General features: G+C 40.7%; 1 protein-coding gene across 2 annotated transcripts in view; it reads left to right on the plus strand.

The window, feature by feature from the left end:
• NECTIN3 (nectin cell adhesion molecule 3) overlaps positions 1-18,542 on the plus strand; it is a 99,953-nt gene that overhangs the window by 76,585 nt on the left and 4,826 nt on the right. The window contains exon 8 of one of the 2 annotated variants that reach the window (XM_071813720.1): positions 16,081-16,101. The exons of the other annotated variant lie outside the window; for it this stretch is intronic. Coding sequence (XP_071669821.1) covers positions 16,081-16,086 — 6 coding nt within the window. The 3' untranslated portion in view covers positions 16,087-16,101. Of the gene's footprint in view, positions 1-16,080; positions 16,102-18,542 lie in introns of those variants that run through there. 2 annotated transcript variants of the gene reach the window in all.

Raw genomic sequence — 18,542 nt, forward strand, 5'->3', positions numbered from 1 at the left:
CTTATACTTAGTTAATGCAGTTTATATGGGAGCTCACTGTGTTACTCTCTGGAATTTTTGTAACAGACAGGTGTGTCTGGGAAACTGTGCACTTACCATCATGTACCCAATTATAGGTGTGCCAAAGATTGCAAAAAGTGGGAGAATGCTTTTTAACATTACATACCTTGAAGCTGCCCCAACTCCAGTTGGCCAAGTCACTGCTGGTGCAAATAAAAATATTTCATAGCATCCACTGATACCACACAGTAATAAATCTTTTTTTTTTTTTTTTTATAATGTGCAGGGAAATAGATGAAAGAAAATTCTTCTAAGCTTCCTACACACAAATTGCATATGACAAGATTCTCTGCCCCTTTGTGCATGTGGCTTGATGTAGGTCAGGAAACCATCCATTCCCTGTCACAAACTCCATCTTAGCATTTCTTACAAAGTTTAATTGTATCAGTAATAGCACACTCCAACACAAAATATTTGTTGGATATTATAAGTGGAATTTTGAAATCTTCTAGGAAATGTAAATATTTTTAATATTTCCCCTGAAACTTATTTACTACTTCCTCTTATGAAGATAGGCTTGCTGTTCTTCTGAATTGAAGCATTGTTTTCTTTCCTTGGAGATGGAAATTTCATTTTGAAAGATCAGACATTGTTGTCCATGCTTGACTAACACAATTAAGTCCTAAACAAGAGCCCTTTATCTAGGGCTTTATAATAATCTCTCCCTCTCCCTTTGTGACTTTGAGTCTTCAGTCTTCTCACTGAGCTTTGTCTTTTCTATGTGTTTGTGCATTTAACAAGTGTGTTTGGAATGACAGTTGTTGTAGACTTATTGGCATACCTGATGTTTTCTGAAGTTCCTGCAATATTTAGTGCAAACTGAAAAGAACAAAAACAAACTGACTGAGTAGAAAGTTGGTACATGCTTCCACGCAAGTGTAAAAAGCCCATTTTAAAGGCTGTCACTGTGCTTTACTAGAGCACTAAAGAAGTGAGGCTGAAGACAATAGTGATTCTTGAGGACTACTGTGCATCTGGATAGCACTGACTCTATCTCAGGATAGCTTCAGTTTCATTAAGGAGCTTGTATCTCACCCTGATTAGTATCAGGAAATAATTTAAATGTAATCCGGCTCTCTTCATTGGGCATATTCTTGAATGCTTTGAAAGGTGTCAAAAAACTGTCTTCAATACTGAGTGTTCCCATAAATAAAGTAAAAGGATAATGCAGCCTCTTGGAGATTTATTTTTTTTAATGCATGTTGGGCTCAATACCAGCAAAAGCACACAGTTGTTTTGTAAGTGCAGATGAAAGAAAAGTCCTGGGCGTTCATACAGACTCACAGGCCAGCAAGGCCAGCTCTTCTGTAAGGCTGGAATTCTAGAAAGTCACCATTTGAAGTCAGCTGGGAAAGGGATAAAAGATGGAATTCAACCCAAGTGTAAAATGTATCTCTGAGTAGTTTGTACATTAATACAGGCGAGCTGTCTGCCTTGCTGTTTGGGTTTCTCCTACCTAGTCCCCAAAATTAAGTCTTTTATTTACAAATAAATATCAAAGGTATCTTTTTGTGTGTTTCCCTCTGTGAATTGCTTTGCTTTTATTTAAATGCTTTTTGTTCACAAAACATGTTAAGTGAACACATGGGGCTAGTTGCTGTAACTACCTATAATGTGTAGTATTTATCTTCAATTAAAACAATAAATATCAGGACAAAGTTATGGTATCTTTCCACATAGGCCTTTACAGGTAGTTATGAAAGAAAGCTGAAAGTTATTGCCAGGTCAAAACTGCTACCATCATTAGGTCTGTGACTGGCATAACGAGTAGTTTTCCATTTGTGTGGTCATCATAAGATATAGAGGAATAGAAAATGATATTACCATCATGATGCAATGCTACTCCACCCTTTCAAGTGAATTTTCTCTCTTTGTGCATAGCTTTTCCCTGCTTTTCCTATTAGAGTGAACACTGCCTGTACTGCGAAGGTGCTTATACTAAACTGAAACACCCTTGTGTTTCCCAAATTGCAAACCTTTGAAAAAACACAAATGAAATTCTAATTTGAGCTCATGGTAAATTTTTTCAAGAGAACTTAGGCTTCCTTTTAGCCATTGTGCAATCTGAAGATGCATAGTTTTATTGTGAAGTGAAATACTGTTGCATCTCAGGGTCTTGCACAAATTCTGCATACCAGATTACTGGAAAAAATATCCTGGAAGGAAAATAAGTTTGGTTTAGTTCTGCACTGCTTCAAGTATGTGTTCTTCCTCAGTATCCTCCCTCATTCATGTTTTTGCCTCTCAGAAATTTATTCAGCTGTGACATTTCATAATAAGTCAGAAATTTTTCTGAAAGTGGACTTTTTGCTGAGGAATGAAAGCAATAGTCTAGGCAGATAATATATCTCTCTTTAGTTATACATCTGTTGATAATGCCGCTTCTCTCCATTTATTTTTGTCTGAGTGCATCTTAGGATGCAAGAGTGATCCAAGGAAAGAAAACAAGCCTTTTACATCAGGAGGGGAACACCTTCAGCAGTTTAAAATGGTATTGAAACAAACTCTTTGTGGATCGAAACATACTCATCAGTGTGGCGTAGTCTGTCATAGGTATAGCAGCTGTGAGTCAGCCCAATAAGTGTCTCTGTATGAAGCTGATGGGATAGCAGGTGGTTTTGGTTGCAATGTCACCAGTCTGCCGTACTGAATGCATACTGTTCATCCCACAAATCCCTGCTAAACATTGTGATGGGCTGTCAGTTCTGAATCTACTCCCGTGCTTTTGAAGTGAACCATATGGGGTGTGAATGTAATTAAAGGACTACTTCTTTTGCAGTTGCTTGCAGTGACTAGAAGTGCCCTGAATGCTTAAGAAATTGCATAAAAAAAGACTGAAGATTATCTTGTGAACACAGGAAAAACCGATAGGATGTTCCTCTTAGACAGAATTACATATGGTAGCAGAACAGCCTCAGGAGACTGAAGTGATGGACTGAATTTAGAGATGAGGAGGTTTTCTGGGAAAAAAAAAAATAAAAAAGTGTCATACTTTAGCTTCAACTGTATGCTTGCTTCATTTTGGAAGTCTGAAAATTTTTGTCACCTCTAGTCACCGCAAGAGACTTGGCAGCCACTGTCTTGAATTGAGAGGGTCAAGACTAGGCAGAATAACTTGACATGGGGCTTTGCAAATCCAGAGAAAAGGAATACAATGATTTTGTCTGACCTGCTGCCTACACTCTTACTAATCCAACCCAGTAGGTAGTTTGACTTCATTGCTTCAAGGGCACACTCTGACTCATGTCCATGTTATCATTCACCAGGGCCCCCAGATACTTTTCTGCAGAGGCCAACATTTGCTTTCTGCTTGCTCAGTTCCTGTGATTTTTAACACATGGATCAAGTTAAGCTTCTGTAACTGAGAAATGGAATCCTGATATATACTTAGTTTAATACATGTGTGTACTGTGCATATAGTTATGCGGGGTAGTGGTCACTAAACTTTGACCTTGATAAAAATCTTAATTCTTTCATAAAGTGAAAATTGGCTTTGTGTTTGGTCACACTGTGGGTTTGTGGTTTACTTGTTGTTATGCTGCAGGGGTACGGTTCACTCTTTGCTGCCATGGTAATGAATTGAAGGTTATATCTGCAAACCAGACAGTTATGGTAGATGCTGCTTCAGACGAGCTCAGTCTCTTCATAGTGACTTTAATACTACTTATTCATCTCCAGAGACCTGCTCCAGCTAAAATATTTTATTAAAAAACAAGCAAACACAGAACATAAACAAAAAACCCAAACAAACACTAATTGTGGGTAGGAAAAGGAGCAATGATACAGTCACACTTTATTGGTCCTGTTTCTTCTTAAATTCTGTTGTAAGGACGGAATCACTTTCGAGAGTAATCACATAGTGTGGTTTATTGTAGGGTAGCTTCCTAAGAAGATAGCTTCTAGTAAATATATTGATTTGTGAACCTAGCTGGTCTTTTACCTTTACCATAGGTTTTGGGGAATTAATTTGTAAGACTTTTTCCCAGTTTTCAGGAAGCTGTCTCTAACTTGGTAGGCATATTGACTCCTTGTACAATAAAATAACCTTTCACACTGCTCTCTTGGAATCTGTTTGATCATTGTTGTGTTCAGATCTGGAAGGGTGAGGTATTTGGAAGACAAAGCAGCCTGACGCAGTGAACTCTGCTGTCCTGCAGGCATCATTCCCTTTTGGCAGAACTCAAATATAATCTGGTTTAGGTGAAGACACAGGTGGATTTTTCTCTTAGTCACTGGAACACCCAGATTCAGGGTTTATGGAAAACTCATGTTGGGAGTCGAGGGTTATGAGTGAAAAAAAGGACGTGGCTTGCTATTTGTCAGAATAAAGACTGATGTACCTCTTTGTGTGTCTAGTTTTTTGTTTGGTTTTGGTTTGTTATAAAAAAAAAAGCTATGTGCTATATACACCCCCCTCCCCCCACTCCTTCCATATTCCATTCCCTGAAAACACCACCAGAAAGCAGCATTGTGGTGTCTGGTAACAAACAGTTAATTATTTGTCTTTAGAAATAATTAGGTCGAGGGAGAGAGGCATGGTCTGCTTCAGAACCATATAATTTTAAACAGTGCTTTTCATTCTTTTCTTAGCTGTTGATCCACTCTGCAGCTTCTAGTTTTGACCAGTGAGGAAAGAGAGTTCAAAAGTGTTGTTTGCTACTTGTGGTTAGTGTCTTGGTCTGAAGTAAGCACTTTCCATCTGTAATGCAAGCACTGGAAGGTGACTGTTCCCAGGCTTCACTAAGGCTGCCTGAGGCTGACAGTGCAAACAAGCTTGTAAATGATGTGATGAACAGTGAAAGAGAGGCACGGATTAGTTTTATATTGCTAGTTAAACACCCTAGTGTCCAAGCAGACTTCTCCTGGAAACTCACTTAGGTAACATCTATGAACCTGGAGATAAATGCTGTCTGAACTGACAGCAGCAAGTTAAAGTATGGCTGCTGAATTACCCAAGCTATAAATGAAATCAGAGCAAACACAGGCTACTTGTTGCTTTAGGTTTTAACAGATCTTACGCTATGTACCTTGCCAGTCTTGCGAAGTGCTTACTGCAACTTTGAAATTTTGTGTAGTCCCAGATATTTTATCTGTAGAAAACCTAAGTGGTGGCCACGCTTCCCAGAGATCTGAAGTGCTTTCATCTTCCTCGTTTAGATGACTGGTGGATCAAAAGCCTTAGAAGGTGAACTGTTTCCCTGTTTTTTACAAATGCTTGAGCTCTGAGATGGTGACAGGGGGAGGTGAGTATGTGAAAAATGTCCCAGTTAAATCTGCTGGGACATATGGAATACGAAAGAACCTAAATGTAAGACTAGTAGGATAGCTCAGGCTGTGAAAGTAAGCTTACCCACTGTCACATCTAGTTGCTCTTATATTCAGTTTCATAGGCTGGCATTACTTCATCTGTAAAGCTATTGTTTTGTGAAAGAATACTTAAGCACTTCATAGCTCTGCTGGCTGGAGACCTCCTGATTTCCAGCTTACAGGCATATTTGGTAAATCCATATTTACTCTTAAGATGAATTGTCTTTGGTTTGAATTTTTCCATTCTGGTGTCATGGTTGTTTTCTCTTAGTGCATCTGTATACAGCAGCTGTATTTCTCCCTTGGCCTTCACTGGCCCAGGTTAAAAAAGTTGAGCTCTCAGTCAGTAATGTCAGACTATTGGATGTAACCACCTAAGAAATAAGTAGTTCCCAAGCCTTTCCTCCGTCCTGCTTTGCTGGGAACACTTGTTACTGAGGCTTTCAAATCTCATACCAAATACTCCATCAAACTGCACACATAACATTCATGTTCTAGGTGTTAGTGTTATTTATTAAAATGTAGAAGAGGGTTGCTGGTTTGTTGTTTGTTTTTTTTTTTTTTTTCCCCTATCTGAACACATGGAAAACAGCAGGAGGTTCTTTATCTGTATGTGGTTCCTTTGCCACATGTGGTGGCATTGTAAGTGTTCTCAGTGGCTGGTAGAGTAACCTGGCTTTAATTATTGGAAATGCTATTTTTGTAGGAGGAGGATGCATAATATGAACATTGAGGCATTAGGATGAAGTTAATTCCATCAGAGTGGCCAGGAAGTCCTGTAGAGCAGACTTCTAGTGCACTTGAAATCCTACCAATTAGTATGGTGAACTCTCGGGGCACTGTGAGTGTCGCTGGCTGGTGAGCTGCTGGTTGAACAGGGCACCTTGAATAAGTCAGGTATTGCTGGAACTGTAATTGCCTGTTTGCTCCCACCCAACGTTCTTCTGCGACCTGCACAAGGGGCCTGCTGACTGGAGGTCAGTTAATGATTTGTGATACATTTAAAGCCTGATTTTTGCATCTGAAATAGATACTTTTGTGTTCACCAACAACAGGGATGGGAAGCTGGTAGTTGTAACAGCAGTGATGTCTTTGGATGAGACTTCAACAGCTTGCAGTGGAAACTGAAGCCCTGAATGCAACTCATATAGACAACTCCACTGTTAACAGTGCAGAGGGTGACCAAATGAACCCCCCCCCCACCCCAGTATTTTGCATAGTAGAGGTACATCCAGTGAAGAGCCATGGAAAAGAAAGGGGCCACAAGGCCAGGTACTGCTCTGAAATGGGGCGGTTTTTTTTGGGTGGAGATGTGTTGGTTTATACAAACAAGGAGGTGTTTGCTAGACAGGGGAGAGAATCTATCACCCTCATTAAGCTATCAGGTGGGCAGAAAGCAAGGTTCCTGTCCCTGCTCGGGTTAATTTTTGAAAACAGAAAAGCTTCAGTAGTGGATGTTGAGAGACAGACTAGGATGGACTGAGTAACCATTATTAATCTCCATGCTGAAGCGCCCCCGCACGATGGAGGCAGAAGTTGCTTGACAATAGGGATTTTGGATTGGCTTTTTCGATTCCTCTAGTGAGTATGCTCAATTTGCTTGTTAAGTCTCCTGGGGTGTTTTGTCTTCTCGCAGAACAGCAATAGGTGCCTGACTCATTGAAGAACGAGAAAATACTGGCAACTCACAACTCTTTCAACACTGATGACTCTTTCTAGCCTAGGTATAGTCATGGTAATTCTATCTGATTTTGTTAGGTCAATTTAATGCTTTATAACTGCTTTGATGTCTGCTGCTAAGCATGTATTGCTCTGCAACTCTGAGATGTCAGTATTTCGCTGCTGGGCAAGTGATTAAATGTCTTGAATGTGCTTCACCAAATGTACAGAATATGTTAGGATCTTCCAACATAGAAAACAGTCTAAAGCCTAGGTGCTATTTCTTACTATTAGTACAAAGTAGTACGTGTTAGAGGCATGACTGAGGCAGGCAATGGTGAAAATTTAAAACAAATCCTCCTGTAATGTGATGACAAATAAATGGCACCTCCCCAGTAACCCAGCACTGTTTAGATGACGATGGAACCTGAATTGTTTTAAACCCCATGCCATTTGTTTTACCTGGTTTTCTAACATGCCTGAAATACTAAGTCAACATGTGATTCATCAGCTGCAAGCCCCATAGCAGAGGGCCAGCTCAACTCTGGTCAGTGCTAAAGTTGCCAGTCACTGAAGCACAGCAGAAGTTAGACAGCTACTGTCTCATAGGATTTGCAGCCTGAGCTCTCTCGCTGCTGGTGTTGCCATCTATGCTGAAATCTGAGGGCTTGTGGGTTTCTTCGCTTTCTGAAACTAAACTCCACAAACCAGTGTTGCCTTGGAGAAGTGCCACGTAATCATCAAAGGCAGATGAAGAACTAAGTAATTGCAGAAATCTGACTGCAATAGTGATGATACCCCTGGGATATAAAATAGTTACCATTAAATTCAAATAGCCATTTTCAGGGAAGCAGTATTTCCTTCAGTTTAATATAGTGCTGACTGATCAACTATGTCGTGAAAGTTTAGGCTGTGATGGATGCATAACCAAGGGTGTGGATGCACAACTGACCATGAGTGAACAGGCTCGTCTGATTTCTACCTTCTTTTGTACAGATGTGGACATAGAGTAATCCCTTTCTCCGCTTTCTTTTTAGCAATTTATTTGTAGACTACTTAATTTGTAGATTTCCTACTCAGAAGGTAGAACTTGGAACAGCCTGTCACTGGTAAGCAGGAGACAATCAAACGGTCAGAGAAGACAAAAAATACAGGAGATAGTCTTGTCCAGAAACATGCATGTGCTTGGGTCACAAACTTGTGAACTGAAGATACGTAAAAACTTTTTGCTGTTGTTTGCCATTTTGTTATTGGTCTAAACATGATAGTTTGATGAAAGGAACTTGCTGATTGACATGACATTTCTACATAACTGTTCTCCCTCTGCTTTTTTGTGTTCTCCCTATTCAGTTTTGGATAGGAAAATCTTCAGTCCTGTCTTCCTGTCCTAAGCTGCTTGCTGAAGAGCGTCATCAAGGAGCAGCATGTAACATGTTTAAATAGAGGTGTTGCTTTACTAGAAGTGATGAAAAATAGATATTTCACAAAATGCATAAAGAATTTAAATTTGTTTGGGAAACTGCATATAAATGCACATAAATTCTAAGGATTTTTAATTGTGTTAGTATGAATGCACTGATGAGTCTCATATCAAGGACACAGCAAAAACCTCAAAAGGCTGGAGAGAGGGGTGAAAGATAAAACTGTTTGCAATTTGAAAGGAATTTTTAGTTGTTAAGGAAAGCAGTTAGACATAGGAGGCAGCCTGCCTTGTTCTGCAATGGCTGAGGGAAGAGGAAAAGGAGAGATGCCACACACACTGTATGTGTGTCTAGTATGTCAGAAAGGAGCTGGGATGCCCTTCCGGTGTTCTCTTTGAAGCTCAATATGTGTAAGCTTATCAGTCAGCGCAGAAAAGGGCAGAGAGTATTTCTGACCTGGTGTTCAGAAATGCCTTCGAAGAAAAGACCTGGGCTTTTTGAGAAGGTTGCAAGGACATGTCCTTTCTGAATGTAAATGTAAAGTGGCACATGTCGTGCTTGTCCAGGCCTGGTTATATCCCCCACATCTCTAATCCTGCACCTCAGTAAGAACGGACAGTTTGTAGTTGCAGTAAAGCCTGGATTGGCAGCATGGAAGAATCTGGAAAACAAGTGTTCCAGATCCCTTGATGAATAATAAAGAAAACTGAACTAATCAGAAGGCCTGCAAGAAAACTTTTACAGTGCCATGGCATGTTGAGCAGGATCCCTGTGAGGCTCTTCCAAGTGCTGAGTAAATGGAGAACTTACACAGACTGGCCAAAGATGCATTTCTGCAGCCGCTTCAGTGTTTGAGCTTCATTTTCAATTCTAAAGGCGGATTTGTAAATGCCTAATGAGATCTGTCTGGTCTCCAGCTGCGTGTGCGGTTACAAACACTGCTGACCTGTCTCAGATCTCTGATGGCTGTAAGGAGGAAAACAGTCCTTAATGAGGGGGCTAGGCTGTGTTTCTGGCCCCCTTCCCCAAGCCAGGGCTGCCCATCGGGGAGAGGAAGGGGGCAGGAGGGGAAGCTGGGTGCTGTGGGGTGGTGTTGGCTATGAGCATTCAGAGCAGGGTGCTGTGGGCAGAACATGGATCTTAGGGAGGAGGATGTCCTTGCCAACATCTCTAGCATGTGCCTTGATTAGAATATTGATTTTTGGGGAAGTGTATTCAGCAGGAAGGGCGAGTCCACTATGTGCAGATGCTGCTGGGCTGCAGCTGGGAGCCGAGGGCTGAGTTCATGCAGACTGGCTTACTTCAGGCTGCAAACCTGTTGTGCTTCCACACGGATCTGCAGCGGGGAGACCTGGCTGTTGTTGCAGTGAAGTTGCTGGGCTGGATTAGCCAATGGTTTGAACTGGTGAGGCAAATACTGCTTTCTCAAGACTATTCATTGTATGAGCGCTGGAAAAATGTAATCAAGTAGAGCTAAGTGGGAACATGAGGAGACCTGGCATTTGCAGAGCAGTGGACCTTCTTATTTGTAGGTCATCTTACTTCTAATAAATTGCTTTCATATTGGAAAAAAAAAAAAAAAAGGAGAATACCAGATACCTTTTCCTCATAGTTGTCTGCTTTCTTTTTGCCCAGTTGTTGCAGTAGTACTGAAGTTAACACTGCCAATGGGAGTTTCTTTGTGCGGGATCCCTGTTCCTCATTTTCCATAGCAATGAGCTCAGGTGTAACAGTATCAATTCCTGCTACAATGCTGAGAAGGATGATGCTTGGTAACAAATGAAATACTAGTGGCACTGAAACACTTTGGTGGTATATTGGTCGCAGACAACACTTGAATGCAGATAAGTAAATAACAAAACAAGAAACCTGCAAGCGGCTGGTGCTTGTGGTTAATTATGATAAATAAAATAATTTCAATAGGATAAACGCAGAGACTTCATTTCTGCTTCTTGACAAATATCAGACACAAAGTAATTAACCCTCATTGGAATGACTGCCCCTCAAAATCTTTCTTCTGGGGGGGCAGTAATTACTGAAAGAAAATAGAATGTAGGCTTGTGCAATAAATGTCTACACAGTTAACCTGTTTAGTTAACCTAGCTAAGCTTTCAGGAATTAACCTTTATCTCTGCTAGGATTTGAAAATACTCCATACAGTGGCAAATCTTTAGAGAGGAAGAAGTCGAGCTGGCTCTCAAAACAAAGACACTTCATTGATACAGTTGTTTGGATTTGTATTGCTTTACCTAAGATGAGAGTCTGGCCAGGAAATGCAGTGCCTTGTACTGCTATCAGAAGAGACTGCACAATGCACAGATAGGTGGAAACAAGACTACAAAATGGAGAGGAAAAGCAAGTTTACATGGGCAGTTCTGAACTATTCTAGAAATTCTGGTTCATTTCCTCATCACAGGTCAGTGGCAGAAAAGCTAAGCATATATCAGTGGCTGAGATTTATTCCCCATAAAGATGGTAAAAGCTCACTGGAAATTACAGAAAAGCTCTTTAGAGGACAATAGTGTTACAGGTTGATGTATTCTGCTGCTGTTGGGTTTGAACATAAGCTTGCTACCTGTATGAGTTTGATTTAAAATCTCCTTCCTTACCAAGGAAACAAATCTATTAACTCAATTTGTTTAGGCTTGAATCTGTAACAGTTATGCCTCCCAAAGCTTAGCAGAATCATCTCTGAACTCAAGGGAACCCAGTATGTGATTGCTGTTGTACAGGACACAGTGGAACCCATGAGTGGTGCTCATGGCAACAGTGCAGTATTTCAGAAATGTGAACATGCAGCCATGGATGCAAAGAGCTGCTTCTCATCAATAGCACTGAAATACAAGTTAGCTAATGCAGTCCTTGCACAAATCATTGGCCGATAGAAAGCATGTTCTCCAAGAAGTTTTCCCATAATCTCTAGTGAGCCTTTTTCTTTCATAATAAAAAAAAAATCTTAGCTGAGTGGCACACTTGCCATCTCTGCTATTGGATTATTTATTCATTGCCCGCACTTACTTGCTCATTTGAAAGCCTGTACTGTCATGTACTCATCAAGGAAGCTGTCTTTCTGTAGTCCAAGAAACTGCTCAGATTGCCTGTGCCCAAGCAGCTTACTCTTCCTTGCAAAGAGGATGTTTTGGAAAAGATGGTCTTCCTGCCTCCCACCTCCTTTGGCCCCTTAGATTTGGAACCAATGAATAAAGCAAGAGGAAAATATGGTGCAGAAAAGTGATGGACTTAGGCTCAGAACAGAAATAATAACTGTACAAATGTTGGATCCTGCAATAGACACTGGTAAATCCATGTGCATCGATATTCTCATAAAGTGATTATGATGGTTACATAGAGATACCAAGGAAGGAATATCTACAAAAGATCAAGCCTGATGCTTGAAAACTCACTCTGGTGTCACACTGGAAATCATGGTTTGGGATTTGGTTGAAACTGATGGTAAATGAGTAACAGGAAAGTCGTTCAGGGTAAAACTGATGCTGTTGTCGTGAATCTTGCTGTCCAGAGCTGTATTACTGTGAGTTTGTCCCAACAATTTTTGAATTAGAGCCTGAACCCACTTTCTAGCTTTCTGCTTGTTTATGACTTGATGTAGGTCCATTTACTGCCATTCTGGCTGTATTTTTCTTTGTTCTTTTAAACACTATCTTAACAGTCCAAATGCGTGTTCCAGAATCTGCCATTTGAGAAGACTAATGTGATGTATTTTCCCTGCACGTCAACCATGTCTGTTCCGTTTCCTTTCTCTAAATCTGCATGTGGCAAGGAGGGACAAATAAATTTTACACAGTGCATGGATATGTCCCAGAGGACAATGAGTCTCCTGAAACAGGCAGGTGTTCAGCCTCTCACATGAGTGACATTGCAGTGTCAGGAAGATGTCCTGATGATCTAATGAGTAGTGTGTTGTACTCCTGTGTTTTGCAGCAAGGTAGGTCTTGGATTGAGCTGTACCTTTTCTCATCACCCTACTGCCGAGTTCTGTAGTACCATCAAAGACTAGAGTGAAAAAAGAGCTTAAATGACATTGTTTGAAAGACGAGGGGAAAAAAAAAAAATCAACCAGAAGAGAAACAGAGTCTATGTTATTGTTGCTTCTGTGCTGTTATTTGAACGTGAGTGATCATTGCAGACATTTAAAACTCACGTGTACTCAGGACACTGGTCTGGGGAGGCTGATCTGCGAATTGACAACCCACATTGATGTGGAAACTAGATAGTTCTGGGTTGGTATTGGAGGGTGCCAGGGACACTTGTAGTTGAAATTAATACCATTTAAGCTGGTTAACAGCAAATTCTGCTACGTAAGTAGGAGTTAAAGAGAGGACACTAATAGTCAATGCTGTTGAATATGAACTGTTGAAAGATATTTCTGACTTCCTACAGCTCTTTTTGAAGGTTTCCTGCCTTGGGAAAGGTGATGCCATCAGTTTAAACTTCACTGGCATTCTGTTATGCTGGGCCTGCAAACAAAGATTTCTTTGTAAAGACATTAGTTTAATTCACATTTGAATAATCTTATTCTGTAAAGATGGTAGAGTGATATATTTTTCTTTTCATTGAGAAAAAATTATTTCCCACTAGAAATAGAACTAAGGAAAAATTATACTGCCATAAAAGCATCTTAAAATAGCTTCTACCTGGAGTTAGTAACCTTTTTGCTGGGCCACATAACAATTTGCCTGCCAAATTATAGGTGATTCATGCCTGTAACAATGCTGGAAGCTGGGAAATTGCCTCTGGGAGGCAAAATGCCACTCAGCAGCCAAGGAGCAGTGCATTGCCTTTAAAAGAAGGCAAGGCTCCCAGCTGACCTGAGTTCAGAGCATGCCCAAAGCTGGAGGCTGCCCCTCTGCCCAAATGCTACGGCTTCCACCAGTGCGGTGTGTCATGCTGATCTTCTCACAGCCTATGTTGGGCAGATGTTCCAGAGGCAGCAAAGTCCAGAGATTGCCTTGACTGATCTCTGTGAAGCTACATCAAGAATAAATTGCAACATAAGGCAACATGCCAAAAATGCACATCTTGGAGCTCATACATGTAGTTGCCTGTGTAGTTACAAAATCAAATAGATCTGGACACTTAAACTAAGAGAACTGTTGCTCAGGTTGGGATGAATTTTCCTATTAAACCTTAAAACTAAATCTTGAGAGAAAGGTAAACTTTTCAGTTAGTCCAGATAATGGTATGGAAATCATAACAGGTAACTCCAAAGTCCAGGCACATGTGAAAAGGGATGAATCACTGTGTCTTGCTTCTTAAAAATTATTGTAGTAATACTCAGTGTATATTGACATAATCTCTGGGAAGTTTTCCAGCAGTGTTTTATCTCTAGCATTTTTGGATCAATAACACAAAATTAGAAATGGTAAAGCTTTTTCCCTAATGTCTGCTGCTGACTGGCTCGAAAAGGATTCCAGTCAACGAATTTTATTCAGAAGCCATTGTCTCTAATTCTAAGATGCTGATTAGTTACAATAATATGCTGCTGACAATTGATGAGCTATGCCAATAGACAGATCAAGAGGTTTGAGGAACAAATCTAAATATAGCAGGTACAAAGAAATTGGAGAATCTGAAGTTTATTACCAAGGGCATTGCTAGCACAGCTGTTGAAATACATGTATAAATATTATAAAAATTGTTTGTAATATGAAAATGTCAGTAAAACCCTGTTGTTTCCGCTTGCAGTGATTGATCTGACAAATAACTTGGAAAGTTCTTATTCAAGCGTGCTTCTACCTGTGCAATGCATACTAGTGCCAGTGTGCTTATTGCACATGAAGTTTTATTTTTGTTACAGAAAGTCAGATTGGATTCTTAAAAATCTTGCCCTTCCTTTTTCCTGTTTAATTTTTTCCATTGCTAGAAGAGGACATGAAGACTTTTCAGCCTCAGATCACATATCATGTTATGTGGTGTAGAGTCATGAGCAGTTTGTAGGAGGAGTCATTGCTTTTGCATGGTTTGGATGTTCAAAAGCGGCATTGCACCTGGACAGCTGTTCTCTAGAGTGGCAGAAGGACAAGTGCCAGGTATACAGATGTCTTAGTCAGCTGTCATAGGTCAAATGACAGAGGCTGCTGATGAATCTGTCAGACACTATCTGGTAGCTTCTAACTACAGAGGAAGAAAGAAATGCCAGCTGCAAAAATTCAAGCAAGAAGCCTGGAAGAAACAAAATCCAAATGTAAACTGCTTAAGAGAGGAGGAGCAGATGAGCTGCTGGTCCACCTGCTACATGTAGAGACGTGGGGAGGGTGGGTCTGAAAGGACTGTAACTGGTGTTACTGGTGTGCCTCTGGGTGCAAGAGACTGGAACATGGAAATGTACAGCTTCCTGCAACAAAACCACTATTTGCCAACCTGACCAAATATTGGGGGAATCGCTACATGTAAAAATGCTGTATCTGTTCATTTTGCTCTATCTACTGATACTTCAAGTAAGGGAGTTGTGTGGATTCAGATGATGCCTTTGGTGCAAGTTCTTTTATATGTTTAATAGAAAAGCTAAGGGAAACCTTTTTCTTGAAACTCAAAGTGAATAAATGGCCCTTCAAGTCAGTTCCTTTGAATATTGTTATTGTCTGTCACCTCTCGGCACCATAGCAATAGAGACAATGTTCTAGGTGGTATATGAATACCGAAGAGAAATCTCATTCTCAGGAATTCTTATTCCTTTTCAAGAGAATATCTTTTTCTGATTTGTTTGGTGATTTAGCAGCCTTCTGTGTGTATGTTTTTCTGGGTTTTTTGTACCCTGCTTTAAAAATAATAATTTTTTAAAATCACAATTTCTCAAATTCTAAGGTGTTCTTTATTGAATTCATCAGAGTTGACACCTTCTACAAGTTATTCCATCTGCTTTTGATACCTTAGGACTGCCTTTTTGATCCTTATCTACAAAAGATGTCAAATGGTTAGCAGCTCGGTTCTGAAGTCATGCCTTCATCTCTCAGCTTCCCTCCTTTATTACTTGTGCAAGCTACTCTGCAGACAGTTGTATAAGTGTTATGATGGGAGGAGGGGAAGAATCAGGTATACCCCAAGTGCCCTGCAACTGTATTGAATTTCACAAGGCATACAGCCATGTAAATACTTCCATTTCAAGTTCTTGAAGGGGGATGTATCTAATGGCTTTGTAAAGGAAAATTAAGCGATGCAGAAGGTTAGTTTCCGCATAAATTTAGAGTAAAAAGTACATGAGATGTGAAGGAGAGGAAATGTTTAAAACTTTGCAAAATATGATGGTGTTACTTTTAAGAGTCTGTATCTGAAACTGTCTTGGCAAGTAAAAAATGTTGCCAAACAGCAGCTTCACAGTTTTGCTTATATGGCTGCAAGAGAAATATGTGGCTGTGGAAAAACTTTGCTGTGAGCATGTGTTAGCTTAGGTTATCTAGCATGAGCCCAGGGTTTGTGCAGCCTGTCTCAGAGAAGGCTCAAAGAAGCCCCTCTGCTCTAAGAAAATACACCAAAATAAGTGTTTGGCAGACCAGTAAATCTTTTAACTCTAGAAGAAAGGCTTGTATCCCCCTGAGCTTTATTTAGGAAGCAGGACTTGCCTGAATTTGAGCCTCTGCTCAAGAGTGGTATTTCCACACCTTTCTTCCCACAGTTATAGCAGCTGAAGAATTTGATCAGGATCCCAGATGAATCAGAAGTCTGAAATGAGCCTGTCTCCAGAAAGAGTGTCGCTGTGCAGTGACTGCTGTGCAGGAGCTTGACTCAGTTACGTGAACATGGGTGCTCTGGAGAATAACATGGGATGTGATGAACTGGCTGGCGCTTGGAGATCGCTGCTCTTGAAAGGTAGAGCAAGTTCTCTGAATAACTTGTGGCCTCAGTATAGATGATGACTGATGTAGTGAAATGATGCTGAATTGTACTGTAAACAGTAAATAAGGCAGGTCCCTAGGCACTAAAACAATGGGAGGTTTCCTTGCTCAGCCCACTGGTTACATGCCAAGTGGGTTGACAATTTGTTGTAGCTATTTAATGGCATGTTGTTCAAATAACTGGGTTATATGTGGGAGATGAGGAATGATGCCAGCTTTTACCAAACTGCTTTAGACCATGGAGGAATTACTTTGTGTGTCATATGAAGTTAAAGGTTCAAAGAACTTGTGGGTGGAAAGTGTGATAATTTCGACACCAGAGCTCCACTGAAGGGAGAGAAAACATGCTCGTTGGGTAGCCACATGCCTCAGTAGATCAGAAACGTTTTTTTGATGTAGATGTTTACCTTTGTAGATAGAAGGAAGAAAAATCAGTGCTAAAACATTATTTGAATGTTAGGTTCAGCACATGTCACCTTGTATAAAGAAAGAAGGAAGATATCAAGGCAATAAGACAAATGTTAATCATAATTTTCTTTCTTGGATCACTGTTAAGCAGCTGTCTTATTCATTGCTTCATTTCCACTAGGGGCCAATGAATGGGAATTACAGCACTTTTATAGCTGCATCTGCCTGAGCCCACTTTGGAAATGTTAGCTCATTAGCAGGAAGCCACTCTAAAATGTTCCACCTTGCTTGTCTTTGGCTCCACACAACCAGTATGCAGAGAAAGCACAGATTTTTCTCTCAGATATGCTAAAAAAAAGGACTGCTGTTGAGTTTCGTGCACATGGATTGTGCAGTGTGGACTCAGGACCTCAGGGCATGTGTCGGATTGCAGCTTGATTACAAGCAGTCCTGGAGTGTGAGTATTGTCTGTGTGTGGGAGGATCCACATATCTCGACTGGAAACTTAAGATCAAACTGTTTCATAATGTTTCTGTTGTTTACTTTTTCCAGCTGGGCTGTTTACACAAAGATCTCTTCTTTAGTATTGCAACATGTGCGTTTCCCTTATTGCTTTCCTCTTCCACCTCTGTGAATCAGCAAAGACTTGTATAAAAATGAAAAGAGAATTGACTTGGCAAGTACTCAAAGGCTCTTAAGGTTGAAGAAGGGATAGAAGCGGATGTTCAAATGTGACTAATCCTGCTTTTTGTCCTTTGTCAGCAATGGATGCTTTCAGCCTGGTGTTGAATCTGAGTATGAAGCATGGGAAATAAGCATAAGGCGTAAGGCCATACCAGCCAGGGAAGTTTTTGGCTGAAATGCAGCCCCTTGAGAGTACTCAGGTCGAGGTTCAAGGTGGTTTAAATTGCTGTTGGAAATTTCAAGACGTTCTCAGCTTATGGATCAAGAGGTTACATTATTACACGTAAAACTAGCATGCAGGCAGCCAGGTGTTCTCACACTTACTGAAAACAGTAGTTTATACAGGAGACTATGGGAATAGTATGTCAGATATAAGAGAGGCTTAGCCAGTTGTGTCAAAAATCTTTCCAGCTGCTCCCTGCGATTCTTTAGAGGAAAGTAAATAATACAGAATATCTCAAATACAATCAATGAATGCCAGCTATAGTACAGCGTATTTGCTAATCCAGCCATTTTACGCCCAGTGTGACATTTGCACATCTTCTGGACATAGATGATTACTGCATGTGCTCACAGAAATGAGGACTTGCTTTCCTGTGCTTCTGTGTGTTCATAGGCTCAAATCACAGATCATTCTGGAAAGCAGTTTTACAGACAAGGACCTGGGAGTCCTGGTGGACAGCAAGGTGACCATGAGCCACCAATGCACCCTCATGGTAAAGGCAGCCAATGACATCCTGCGGTGCATCAGAAGTATTTGCAGCAGGCTGAGGGAGGTGATCCTTCTCCTCTGCTCCTCTGCTGAGCACTGGCAAGGTTACATCTGGAGTGATGTGTCCAGTGCTGGGCTTCCCACTGGAAGAGAGATATGGACATATTGGGGAGAGTCCAGCAAAGGACCACAGATACGACTAAGGGACTGGAGAATTTTTCAAATGAGGAAGGGCCGAAAGAGCTGTGACTCGTCAGCCATGAGAACAGAAAGCTTGAGAGGATCTCAGCAATGTATAAATATCTGACGGAGGGAATAATGAAGACAGAGCCAAACTCTTCTCTCTATTGCCTAGTGGCAGGACAAGAGGCAGTGAACATGAACGGAAACACGGAAAATTCCATCCAACTCCATAAGAAAAGCCTTTTTTTTTTTTTT

The sequence above is a fragment of the Patagioenas fasciata genome, chromosome 1 (genome assembly GCF_037038585.1).
Source record: "Patagioenas fasciata isolate bPatFas1 chromosome 1, bPatFas1.hap1, whole genome shotgun sequence".
NCBI classification, from domain to species: Eukaryota; Metazoa; Chordata; class Aves; order Columbiformes; family Columbidae; genus Patagioenas; species Patagioenas fasciata.